This window comes from Physcomitrium patens, chromosome 20, assembly GCF_059467195.1.
Source record: "Physcomitrium patens ecotype Gransden chromosome 20, ASM5946719v1, whole genome shotgun sequence".
Classification (NCBI taxonomy): domain Eukaryota; kingdom Viridiplantae; phylum Streptophyta; class Bryopsida; order Funariales; family Funariaceae; genus Physcomitrium; species Physcomitrium patens.
Window position 1 is genome coordinate 1660876 of NC_143429.1, and position 13258 is coordinate 1674133.

The following is a 13258-nucleotide window of genomic DNA, read 5'->3' on the forward strand; positions in this document are numbered from 1 at the left end:
TGAAGAAGTAAGAGGAAATTTTATGTAATCAACTTATATATTAATTAATAGTTGTGAATTAGAATAATTCACCTAAACTAGAGAATTTTTTAGCTTAAAAATAAGAAATTATTAGATTTATTGGACATAAATCAAATGGTTAGGAAAAACGTATCTAACATCTTCAATAGAAGATAGCAACACATGAGTTGTTACGAGATGATTATATATAATTGGTGATTTAATGTGAGCTTCTCAAATCAAAGAAAAAAGAAACAAAAACAAACCTTTAGAAAGCTCTAAAACTAATAACTAAAACATAATACATGACAAAGCTAAGTATTGTGGTTTGTAAACAAAAGAGCCATGAAATTTAAAAATTTAGGATTGATCATGTTTTTTTCAAATAAAGATCTTCTTGAATACACTTTAAACTCACAATTCCATGATCATGAAGTGAAGACCTTCAAGCTACTTAGAGTTACATGGGACGTTTGCTTAAAGCCATTATAAACTTGGAACCACACCAAGCTAGATAAGGACTAATAAGAATAAAGCAAGAGAGAGGGGGAAAAAAAAAAAAAAAAAAAAAAAAAAATTGCAGGAATAGTGTTTCTATAGAGAGTATAGAGATTCGTCACCAACCTAGCTACTATGATGGTGCCTACAAAATGGATGTAGGCATCCTTTGTATGCAAGATCCAAATAGGGATATTCATCTCAGTTTCCATCAAGCACAATGTTGACACCATTACCTTCTACGCATACACTTCTTTGTCAACTATTATTGCATCAAGTCAAGTCAATATTGCTCCAATAACTTATTTGTATTGTAATGCAATAGTAGTTAGTTTTAGATAAAAAAAGAATAAATATTCTATAGCCAAAATAAAAACAATATATCATGAGAGAGGGGAGTCCAAACTTATAGTACAAAGTAATTTTTTAATAAAAATATGAGTGATTTCTATAAAAAGTTGTGGAACTATGCCACAACTTTGATGGATGAGGATTTTTTGATATTGAGAATGGATGATAGATAATAAGTATGTGACTAGCAAGCGGGTGGTTAGATGTGGTAGAACAAATTTTTCATCAACTAAGATGGTTCATTCTCCATTTTGCTTTATTGATTATTATTCTTCTTGCTATTGTTCTATCTTTGAAATTTGCATTGATTCTTTCAATTAAATCTCTCATATTCAAATGATTCACAAATCCTTCTCCAAAGTAAGTGTTTGGCCTTTATTGTGTATTGTATTAGAAGTGGTTAATGTTTATTTTCTAATATGATTGTATTGTTGATATTTATAATTATAACATGGATGATTTTTTGATTTAGTTTCCTATGGACAACAACTTTAGATAGGCAATTGTTGTTTGCTTGGCATTTTAAGCCTTGTAATGATGGCCAAGTAGAAAGGTAGCTTCTTGACCACAGTGGTATACAATGGATTGGAGATGCTTGAGATCATATGATATTGTTGCTGCAAGAGTTGAGCATCATTAGGTTACTATAAGTAAATCTCACTAAAAATTGATCCATTGATCCATTACCTTGATATTGTGACTTGCATCTTCATAGTTGCATTGTAAACACCTCCTCTCTTCAATTCTTTCTTACATACAATTTCAAGCAAACTTATACTATTTTAAGCTATAGAAGCACGGATACGACCTTTGTAATTTGTTAGTAGTTTTTTTTCATGGATTTGTGGAAAGAAGAGTATCCACTCAATTGTGATCTCATTTGTGGAAGAAAAATAACTTGTAACTTTTAAAGTTATGAGTGAGATTAAGGTATTGATTTTAAAACAATTGTAGTTTAATATAATGGTTGGTTTGATCGATTGCTCCATGCATGCTTTGGTGAAATCAAGGATGCATTAGAATCTACAAAAAATTCAACTCTTCCATCAAGTGCATGGAGGAGATATCAACAGCTTACTTATTAGTTTTTACATTTCCTTGGAAATCACAATCACACAAACGAGATAAATAACGAGAGAATTGTGCAAATGAATATCTACCTGAATAGAACAAGTGAGAATGGAAGAAGGAAGGTCGAGACAAGGGACAAGGTTGGAAAGATTGAGATGGAGATGGAATTGGAAAAGTTGAGGTTGAGAGAATAAGAACGTCGAGGAACTAGGACACATGATAGGAAGGTGCAATCATGTTCCAGATTGATGGATCGATTTAGTAAAAATTTGGGTCACTTTATCATTTCCTATTTTTTATTTATTTTTTGTTCCTACTAATTTCTATCCTAATTATCTTTTAGTGTAGATAAGATAATTTGGCTTGATACGATAATGTATACGAGTATGTATCTAGATTGAGGACTAGCGGCAGATAAAAGGCTTCAGCAAGGCAATGTTTAGGAGGTCCAAGACACAAGAAGAGGAATTAGACTTGATCATCGGACTATAGTTACATGGTAAGTTTATTATGTAATTAGTAGTGATGTCTTGATGCCAAGTGCATCGCTCATCTCTCAAAGAGAGATGCATTGAGGGGCTTAGTTAGGGTATCGGCTTACTGTTTTAGTGTGGATATGTAATCAACAAGGATTTTGCCGCTTTGGAACTTTTTTTTTAATAAAGTGAAACTTGATTTCAATATGTTTTGTTTGGGCATGGAGGATTGGATTTTTTACCAGTTTAATACAACTCTGATTATAGCGAGGATTTGGATCGATTTTGAATATCAGATTTGGAGTTTTTGGATCAGTGGCCGAAGATGAACCACATGTGTTGCCGCCTCGGTGAGAACTCTATACTTAGCTTTGGTGGTTGAAAGGGCCATTATAGGCTGCCGTTTACTTGACCAATATATGGGTGCTTCGTCGAGTTCATGTGATGTGTCAAAGATTGGTCGTCCTCCGTCATAACAACGATCAAAATCCGCATTCGCGTAAGTTACAAGCACCATCTCGTTTTTAGTTGGAAAGTGAATTCCATACTTGGCTGTACCATTGAGATATTGTAAAATTTGCTTTGCCGCTACTAAGTGGGTGTGCTGTGGAGTTCTCAAAAATTGGCTTAAACACTCCACGGCGAAGCTGATGTCGACTCTAGACATAGTCGAGGGATAGAGCAGTGCGCCAATCAATGATTGATATAATTTTTGGTCAGTCTTGTGGGTACTGGTATCCTCTCGTAGCTTTGTACTGGAGCACATTGGTGTGCTCACCGGATTACAGTGAGCCATGTCAAATTTTCTTAGTAGCCCTTGTGTGTATAAATAATGGTGAATATAAATTCCAGTATGATCACGAGTTATTTCAGCCCCAAGGTACATTATTGCTTCAACTAGTTTGGTCATGCCAAATGTTTCCAAAAGTTGTGTAGTGCGCCCATGTATTTTGATTTGATCATCTCCTGTTATGATAAGATCATCCACGTAAAGAAAAGCCAGTATCATTTTGCCGGCGCAAATGGATATATAGAGGTTGGAGTCTGAAGAGCTACGGGTGAGACCAACAGTACGGAAGTAGGTATCGATGTGGATGTACCAAGCATGCGGAGCTTGTTTCAGGCCGTAGAGTGCTCTTTCTAATTTACAAACCTTTTCCTCAAGCCCAGGTGCTTTGAATCTAGCAGGAATTTCTATGAAAACTTTCTCCTCCAGCTTGCCATATAGAAAAGTAGTTTTCACTTCTAATTGAATAAGATACCACTGTCTTTGTGCCCTTAGTACTAGAACGGTGTGTATTGTTGTCTATCTTATGGCCAGTGCGTAGGTATCAAAGTAAATGCCGTAGGTTTGTTGAAACCCATGGGCTATCAATCAAGCCTTCAATATTGTCCGTCCATAGCCTTCTTTTTTATTCTATAAATCCATTTTGCGGTCATTGTTGTTTTTCTCGCAAGTAAATCCACTATGCGCCATGTTTCATTTTTCTGAATTGATTCCATTTTGCTCTACATTGCTGCTCGCCACCCATCGTGCAAGTTGGCTTCTATAGAAGTGAGCGGCTCCGATTCTATTTCGATTGTTACCAAGTAATGGTCCTTCAACCAAGTAGACGGGTAGCGTGATTGGGCTGGATATCTGCAACTATTTGTTGCTTGTGTTGATGAATTGGTGCAATGACAAGGTAGATCTACTTTTTCTGCTATATCCTGGTTTCAGAATGTATCAACATATTCCAAAGGCTCTGCAGTTTCTGACGGTGGTTGGCGAGTTAGTGGTTCTGAAGGAGGGCAATAGGATAGGATCAACTTGTTCTGGTGCATTGATATAATCCATTCCTCTCGTTGTTTCATCGAAGACCACATCGGGTGTAACATAGATTTTTTGAGTGTGTGGTTCAAAGACTCAGTATGCCTTGGAGTATGAGTCGTACTCTATCATAATACATTTGATGATCTTGGTATCTAGTTTTGTTCCTATGTTTTGGTATGTGCATGTAATAAAGACAAGCAAAAGTTTGGAGATGACTTACATTGAGTTTTTTCTTGCTGTATAGTTCCTCCGGTGTGATTCCTTTGTTGGCTGTGGTAGAGTTCCGATTTATAATATAGGTGACTGTGTTGACTGCTTTGCTCTACAAATAGCCAAGTAATTTGCTGCCCAATATACCTTGCTCTTTCAATTATTATTTGATTTTGTCGTTCTGCTGTCCCATTTTGTTGAGGTGTTTGTGCTTAAGTTGGTTGTCGTTTTATACCATGGTGATTGCAATAATGTTGAAACTCAAGTGACATATCTTCTCCCCCACGGTTTGTTCAAAGGTATGCTTATTTTCTCTCCAATTTCCTTCGCTGTCATCTCTTTCAAATAAGTAAACTTTGTGAGTGTTTCTGATTAGTTTTTCAGAAAGAATACCCAAGATTTTTGTGAATAGTTGTTGATAAATACTGCTATGTGCTTCAAGCCACTTAGTGAGGGTGTAGCGAGAGGACCTATGAGATCTGCATGGATAAATTCTAATACTCTAATTAATCTATGCTCTGTTGTTTTTGGGAATCGTTCTCTGGATTGTCTTCCAGATAGACATGCTTCACAAACAGTTCTAACTTCGCCCAACTGAGGTATGCCTAGAACCATGTTTTGCCGTGTAAGGTGACTAAGGCTCTTGTAATTCAGATATCCAAAACGTTTGTGCCAGAGATGTACCACATCATCAGATTCTACAGTATTTACAAGCAGATTTCCTACAGTAATGTGAATTCCATATAATCAATTTTTAGTGTCTCGCTGACCTGTGGCTATCACTTGTTTCTTGTTCATATCAGCAAAAATCCAACACTTGCTAGCAGATAAGGTTACTACATTGCCAGATTCAACAAGGCATCCAACTGAAATTAGGTTGCATCTAAGAGATGGTACGTACAAAATTTTATCCAGTTTTATTGCACCATTGGTTGTCTCAATTACAGCAGTTCTTGTAGATTTGATTCGATGTTTTTTTCCTCAGACAGTGATTACAGTGCCGATTTCTACTTAACTGCTTCTAGTGTTGTTCATACACTTGTGACATGACGGATGGCACCCGAGTCCAGGTACTATGGTTGTCTTTGTTCTGCTATGTTTGAAAGTTCAGTAAATGCTACTTCTATGTCATTTTTGCAATATTTACCAGCCGGTTCAGCTTGTGTGTCCTCCATTAGAACTACGTTAATTTCATCCCTGTGTGATCGTTGTGTTGAGTTCGTGACATTGTATCTGCAGTAACGTGTCGGGTGCATCGAGCTACCACAATTTGAGCAGTCATTTTTGTCACTTTCTTGGCTGTCCATAGTTTGATGTGAATTGGCGGTTATTGTTGTTGTTTCGTCCACTTGTGCAGTAGTTCAAACCAGCATTGTATGTGTGATTTTGACCTCCAAAGTTTCAAGTAAACCGTTTCCTAATTTGATTTGCAGTATTAAACCTGCAAAACTCAACTGAGAGAGCTTCTTCATCTTCTACTCATTTTCCTCTTAGTTCGAGGCGATGTGCCTCAGCAATTTGGATGCTATAACTATAAATGCTGGTACCCTATCCTGCATGCATGGACTTTGATTGAACGCTTCAAAACTCCTTGATAATTCTGCAAGCATCAATTGTACTACTGTTGAGTGCTCAACTGATTGCCCTAACATGCTGAACTTGCTTTTTTAGCTCTCTAACTTCTCTAATATATTCTCCTACGTTTCAACTATCTTGCATCCTCATGCGATGAAGTTTAGTGAAAAGTACGATCTGAGATACATCTTCTAACTGAAATTGAACTTTGAGTATCTGCCATGTATCAACAGAATCCTCATTTTCAGAGACAAGATCGGTTAGCTCATCTTTCACTGCCATAACCAAAATGATTTCTGCTCTAACCTTTGAAGATTTGTTCAGTATATATATGACTTATAATGAAGGATATATGACTTATAATGAAGGTAGAGACCACTTTGCTATCCACTATTTCCCACATATTCTCTTCCTTGAACCATGCTATCAGTTTCAATCGCCAAACATTGTAATTACTCCCTCCCTCTAACTTATTGCTCTCACACATTACTGTCTTTACTTGACCTTCTCCTCCCTTCATTCTAAGCCTGAGATTTCTCCAGTACAAAGATATAAGAGCATCTATTAGTGGTCTGCAAAGCAAAAAGCCTACGTACCTCGACTATCTATCATCGTAAGCAGCAACATTCAACTCAATAATCTAGATGTTTCAGACTATTAGTACTTGCCGGAGAACTGCTCACCAAACCAAATTTGCTACACTAGTTGCTCTGATTCAAGTTGATAATCAGTCTCATTGTATTGACGTATACATCTTAGTACAAACTTCCTACTTACCTGTGTTGAGCTACTTATTTTCTGTACAGTAACAACATTATGACTGGTACCATTTCAATAATCTCTACTACGATTCACACACGTAAACAATGATGATGACGTGATTTATTTGTTGCCAAAGATCAGGTTTGTATTCTCCAGTAGCGTTCACTTGTGCATGACCTTCCATTGCTGTGCTTCACTGCATACCCTTTATCCATCTTCTACATCTCCTTGCACCGCCTGTTGATGGTCAACGTACGGACATCCCCGATTCGTGCCGTTCGTGAGGAAACAATTGCACTTTCTTATCACGCAGGCTGACACATTAAATCATCAAATTTCAATAATTGTATAACACCCAATAGCTGCTGACCTAGAAAAATGTACAACTGAACTAGTATTTCACTTGGAGCGCTCTCTAATCCAACCTTATTCATCCTGTTGCAGGTGGCTATATTCTGTCCGGGAAAATGGCGACAACTACTCAACTCTGAGCTCAAACTCCGAACCTCACGTCAACTGCAACTCTGAATACGATCTGCTAAACAGGAGCAGAAATAAATGCTTCTTCATGTCTCTAATAATATAAATAACTGACTTCTTGTCGGCGAGTAGAAACTTATAAAGAAAACAAACTCTCGGCTTCTGTACTCTGATTTCTGAAACAGTGTCAAAGATAGATTAACGCATGAGAAATGATAGATAAGTCGTTGGCTGCTCAAGTGCGCAACCAAAACCAATGGCTTAAACAAACTGCGATTTGTTCAAGTCCCAACAAAGCTTGAAGAAGCAAGTCTAACGACGCATGCGAGGTTTACACCGGAACTCAGCCAATAAGGCAATGTGGTCAGATGACCATTCCGGAGAAGGCAACCCAGTGTCTTTGCGTAAACTGTCTTCATCCAACAATTCCAAAAGTGATTCTACGCTAAGTGAATCCCCTGCAGAATATCATTTTCCACTGGTCAGAATGGTATTCCAACGTAATCTCCCAAACAGGTCACTCCTAAAGGCTCAGATATTACACGGATGGAAACACCAGTCCACAGAACAAAATTTTCCAAACCATACTAATTAGAGTTGCGTCTCCTTCCTTTATTTTCAAAAACGGGAGTAAAGAAAAAAATTAGATATAATCTACAACAATATTTCATATCTATTTGTTTTCTCCAACTTAAAATTTTTGTACAACTGTCAGAAAAAACAAGATTGTCTCACCAGTGTAAAAAATATAATCGAGGGTGCCCAGAAAATCTCGGGTACAGTTAGTGAATTGTGGTTCGCTAGTGGTTGAATCCATTCGAAGCCTCAATTTCTCTACTGTAGTGTTCATTCCGTTCATCTTCCCAAACGATGCATAAGCACTTGCCTGGAAGTTGCCACAACAAATCAGTTTTAGATGTGAAATTCTACCAGCTCCAAAATACACAACTTTTTTTCTCTACTCACGAAGGATGACGAATAGACTGTACAGATAACTTTCAAAGCAGACTTCGTAGAAGTGCAAATGAAAAGTACAATACATAGTAAAAAAAAAAAAAAAAAAAAAAAAAAAAATCGAATAAACGTACTCACCAAGGGCAAAGAATGGCAAAGTTTGCTTGCAGGCCGCAAAATGTTGAGTGGATCAACTTGTAGATCTGGATGAGCAGGATCTACACGGCCTGTTGACAACAGGCAATGCGGTGCACTGCAACAACATTCCAATACGATGGAACAGAACCGTTTCAGTCGATCACAATCGTACAATCGTACCATAGCTCTCAAGCAGGATTCCTACCTACGTCCCTAGAAAGTCGCGTTACCGATGCAACGATCCACCAGTATACATACACGGCCACACAATGATAAGAAGGATAAGATACACTCACCTGCCAGGAACAGAGTTGAAATCACCAGCCACTAACATTGGTATGTCTGCGCTGGCTGCTATCTTTTCAAGTCCTTTCAGAAGAGTGTGTACCTGAACACGAACATGCCCGAGTACTCAACCGACCTACTGTGCAAAAATAGACCGGGATTCAGAAGACCGACAGTATTCGGACCAATCAACAATCAACAAAACCACTGGTTTTGACGCGAAACCACTTTTCCAGAGATGTGAGCTGGATAAAGAAGACAGAAGGGATCTGCATACCTGCCAGAGCTTGACATCCTTAAGTTCCTGGTTTGCATGAATATGCGTGTTTGCCTGTCCACCAAGTCATTAAGCCGACGGTGCCAAAGTGGGATGTGAATACATCGACATACATCGACATAGATGACATTGAGAGCCTCACCGATTCAAATACACGCATAGTTAGGCATAAGACGATCTACAGGATGGTCCAAGTCACCTTCACAGAACCGTACTAATAATTTCTCCCCCATCAGGGCACTCACCACACAAAGAAGTTGGCCACGCTTGCCAGAAACTGCTTGGGAATCCATTGGCCTTCCAGTGTCCCGCGCTTCCAGCACCACGATCAGAGCTACATTGTCCTACATGAAAAACATCGTTCCATCACACATCAATTTACGTACTTAAAGCAGGTTCCAATTCATATCGTGAGAATTCTCTAAAGTTGATTGATTACATTTCATAAATATGTAATAGGAAAAAATTTAATCCCTAGTACTAGATTGTTAGGAACAAGAGAATCCATAAAGACAACAAGATGCTAGAGCTCTTGAGGGGCAGCGCACTTCCAGGCACGCTTAAAGCATACACTAACCTTCAAAAGCCTACTCAAAGCCGCCTTCTTAGTAGTTGGTATCAAAGCCTCCGACAATGACTGTGCGGCCTTATTAAACTCCACCTGCATGATAGACAGCGATTATCATGACTGCAATTTGAACATACAATCTCATTGGATTACGTCAAACATTAACTACTCAGAGTGACGTTCAAAAACCAGGGATTAGAACGGTTGACAGAAAGTTAAAAGAGAAGGCAATAAAGAGAACCAACCAAATCAAGTATTATGAACATTCATGCTGGCAGGTCCAAACAGAATCAAGAACCACACATGATAACAGTTCAGCTATTATCAAAGAAACAAAACCCAATTTCTTGGACTGAACAAAAAATTGCAAATAGTCATTGAGGAAGATTAAGAGACATTAACAGACAACTACGATATTGTGTCACGCTTCGTATCTGCTCGTGATACCTAAGCATACTCAAACAGATATTTGACTGGGCCACCCATGAAAAGCTTCTTACCTGGTATGAGGTAAGTTGGAATTTAGAAGCAGAAAGCTTCTTACCTCATATTTCTTTACTAATGAGAAGCGATCTCGCCGAAAAAAGGTAGCACAACCATCAATAACATAAACAGATCCTGTATACACCTGCAATCCAATGGAAAAATAAAAGTAAAAGTAAATAAATCTTCGGAGAAAGTTACCTAAATTATTCCTACAAATACAGAGAGAAATGGGACTAGCTGGGGCACAATTACAACATAAAGCAAAATAAATCTTACCTCACCAGTTTTCTTCTTGTATACACCTGTGTAACCATGCTTTTCTAGCTCAACTGCATAAAAATCTTCATAATGATCGCTTTGCACCTGCAGATCCAACCGAACCATATCCCATTTGCATCACTTCAACTACCTAGAATTTCCTGGTCGTATCTGAACTCTTACATAAATATAATTTGTTATTAAACAGAGACAGTAAAATAATACAATCCAGAGCCCTAACTATCCAAAAAATAATGCGCAAATCATACTAAATTTGAGAGAACTGAAACATAGCAGTTTCGAAAAGGGACAATTACTGTTTACTCCTAATTCTAACTCACACAGTTCAAGATGAAGTAAAAAGAGAATACCTCCTGAAGACATAGAATGTCTGCCCGGTACGCTACAATTTCCCGGAGCAGATTCTGCCTTCGATACGTCCAAGCCAATGCCCACGGAGGACAGTAACTGTACTGCTCACTGGTAGCATACAGGTCCGATAGAACATTGTAAGAAAGCACAGTAAAAGTCCCAAAAGACGCAGTGCGCCCATCCGTCTCCACCAGACCCATTCCATCCACAGAATTCACAGTCATCAACCGCCGCGGAGTTGGAGATGGTGCAGGGATGACACGTGATGTTTGCCTCTGATGAGGAGATTCTGCCGGCCGCCCCATACTTCCATCGATTACCACGCACTCTATCTTCAGAATGTGACCTACATCCTCCGTTGTCGGTGTATAGGTCTTCCCCTGTCCAACCTCGCACCACACATCACCGGATTCCTGGTTCTGATTGTGAGATGCCATCAGAACAGGGCTAGAGAATATAGATCCATTGGTGTGATTAACACCGCGCATTGCACCACTACCTAAACCCCCATCCAAGGATTGATGAGTTTTTGCCGGGTTAGAGTTGAACACGTAAGAGGAATCTTCTTCTTCGAAACCGTTTTCTCGCTTGTCGATGGCCTCCTGGTGCATAATAACATGACGCCGCCATGAGTCTGTGAAACACTTCTGGGTGCAATGTAAGCTTTTTGACTGGGGGAGTTTTGCTTTCATACACTGCATACATTGCAGTGTAGCAGGCTCAGCTGGGTGTACACAGCAGACTAGAATTGTCTGTTCACTCTGCAGTCGGTACCTGTTTAGTTAACACAAGCAACAAATTATACTTTCGCCTATCAGGACGCCAATTACAAAGCAACCTAACTAGTACTAGTCATGCAAGTCAAATCCTTATCTTCCGATAGTGTGCAACCAAATACCGACCCTGCACCTATCGAAGACACAGCGATCATATCAAATCACATATTTGACATGTCAAGATGCAAACTTGTTATCTACACAAAATTGACCTAAGATATAATTAAGCCTATAGAGCTCCATATCATAGGCTTACTCATGAAAACATCAACTCACGGACTGTCGTCTTTCAAGAAGAACGTTAGCATGAATGTTCCACAATAAACAAAAAGAAAAGTTTAGAAGTAAGGACAGATACCATCGACACTGGAGAAAATAGCCATCCGTAGACGATGCCTCGGTAACATCTTCAGGAGAAAGACTCGAATCTCCCCGTCGCAACAGCACATAGGCCGACAACTCGCAGCCTACAATGGGAATGTCGGTCGGGAGGTGCACCCGCACTACACTCAGCATTCTTCCCCGCTTTCGCCCCCTCCCTTATCTCCAGCTCCGCTTAAGATGATACTCACGCTTTTGTACTTCGGCTCTTTCACTTCCAGACGAATTTCATGAAAAGTTACATGTGCTTGAGGCCGATCAGCCATCAGGCGCCCCCTGTGCGCGCCAGCGTTCTCCCCTCAACCTCGCCCCCTCTCACTCTTTGAAAAGTGTGTGTCTAAATCTGGCAGTGGCGATCCCTCGAAACCTAAAACTCTTGCGAAACATAAGTAACTTAAGTTTTCCTCTACAAAACTTGCAAGTACGACATGCACCCACACAAGTGCAACACGGACGCCTCTTGTTTTCTCTACATTCTCATAGTAGAACATGAGATTCCTCTCAGAAACGCATTCCCTCCCATTCACTTAATCCCCTGTTCCACGCGTGTCAGGGAGTACTCTTGCAATCATAAAGCGATGGCTTGGTCATTCAACACTTGGTAGCTTCCTGCAAATAAACCCTAAAGTTGTCAGAGCACTTGAGGAGAAGCTCTTCCCTCACTCCACCTATTCACACTACCTTTCCACTTGAGAAGGACAGCTGCTGCAGCAAACCCCCAAAAAAAAATAGGGAGCGGGAGGGGAACAATAAATGCATTACCTAAACCACGCAACCATCTCTCATCGAACAAGCCTCACCGCAACGCAGACTCTTCCTCCAACACCCCTCACCATTCTAACAAGACTACAAACCCATGCTCCATACAAGCAACAAAACAACTCTGTTAGAGCGACGAAATGATCCCACCCAGCCTGGTACCAATTCCTTTATATTTATGACCTCGTACCACACCACTTCCAGGCTCAGAAGCAGAATCGATTCAGCAGTCACTAACCCTCTCTATGCGACAGCCACGAGAATTACAAACTGGGTCTGCCGGACTTACATATCAATCAACGGAATCACGTCCAAGTAAAATAATCCAGCGAACTTATCCACATAGGATCTGAGGGGGGAACGTGAATGAGCCAGGTCTACACGCAGCATGGGAGAGAAGGGGGGGGGGGGTTTTCAAATAGAGTCCAAAATTAGCCCAAACGAGGGAGGGAGAATGAATGAGGCTGTCGAGGGCGGGCGGAGATGGAACGAAGAGTCGGGGGGGGGGGGGGATAGCGAAGGCGAAGAGGCTCTCACCCACCCATTGCGCTTCTTTGCGAACTCGACCACCGAATCTCTCCCTCCCTTCCCTCTTCCTCTCCCTCTCCTCTCTCTCTCTCTCTCGTATGTGTGTGTGTGTCTAAATTCGCCCAATTCGTCGTCCCTTCCGCCATCGCCATTGCCATGCCAATCAATGCCTTAGAAACGGGCACTACCATGGCATCCCCCCCTTTGCATCCTTGGACCCTCCGGAGGGAGGGAGGGAGT

At 40.0% G+C, this 13258-nt stretch overlaps 1 protein-coding gene and 1 long non-coding RNA gene across 6 annotated transcripts; one reads left to right on the top strand and one right to left on the bottom strand.

Moving 5' to 3' along the window:
* Positions 1-2560: 2560 nt before the first annotated feature.
* Positions 2561-7691, top strand: LOC112273280 (uncharacterized). Of its 3 annotated transcripts, none has more exons than XR_016499129.1 (4): positions 2561-4317; positions 4489-4718; positions 4977-5018; positions 5223-7691. It is a non-coding gene; the product is annotated as an uncharacterized LOC112273280 (long non-coding RNA). The 3 variants fall into 3 exon arrangements; XR_016499130.1 differs by having other exon boundaries at positions 2561-4081; positions 4454-4718; XR_002966969.3 differs by having other exon boundaries at positions 2588-4718.
* On the bottom strand, positions 6709-13174 carry LOC112273279 (carbon catabolite repressor protein 4 homolog 1). Of its 3 annotated transcripts, none has more exons than XM_090245492.1 (12): positions 12780-13174; positions 11709-12340; positions 10574-11348; positions 10221-10307; positions 10003-10086; positions 9468-9551; positions 9136-9234; positions 8891-8944; positions 8625-8716; positions 8329-8443; positions 7972-8122; positions 6709-7694 (listed from the first exon to the last, which is right to left on the bottom strand). In XM_090245492.1, the coding sequence occupies exons 2-12, from the start codon at positions 11864-11866 to the stop codon at positions 7549-7551; spliced, it is 1845 nt and encodes a 614-aa protein (XP_090101618.1). In that variant the 5' UTR covers positions 11867-12340; positions 12780-13174; the 3' UTR covers positions 6709-7548. The 3 variants fall into 3 exon arrangements, with proteins under 3 accessions (XP_090101618.1, XP_090101617.1, XP_024357613.1); XM_090245491.1 differs by having other exon boundaries at positions 12494-12788; XM_024501845.3 differs by lacking the exon at positions 12780-13174 and having other exon boundaries at positions 11709-12764.
* Positions 13175-13258: the final 84 nt, after the last annotated feature.

Coding starts and splice junctions, on each gene's coding strand:
- LOC112273279 (XM_090245492.1), bottom strand. CDS start 11,866: ATGCTGAGTGTAGTGCGGGTGCACCTCCCGACCGACATTCCCATTGTA. Junction 11,349..11,708: donor TATTTTCTCCAGTGTCGATG/GTATCTGTCCTT, acceptor TTAACTAAACAG/GTACCGACTGCAGAGTGAAC. Junction 10,087..10,220: donor ACAAGAAGAAAACTGGTGAG/GTAAGATTTATT, acceptor ATTGGATTGCAG/GTGTATACAGGATCTGTTTA.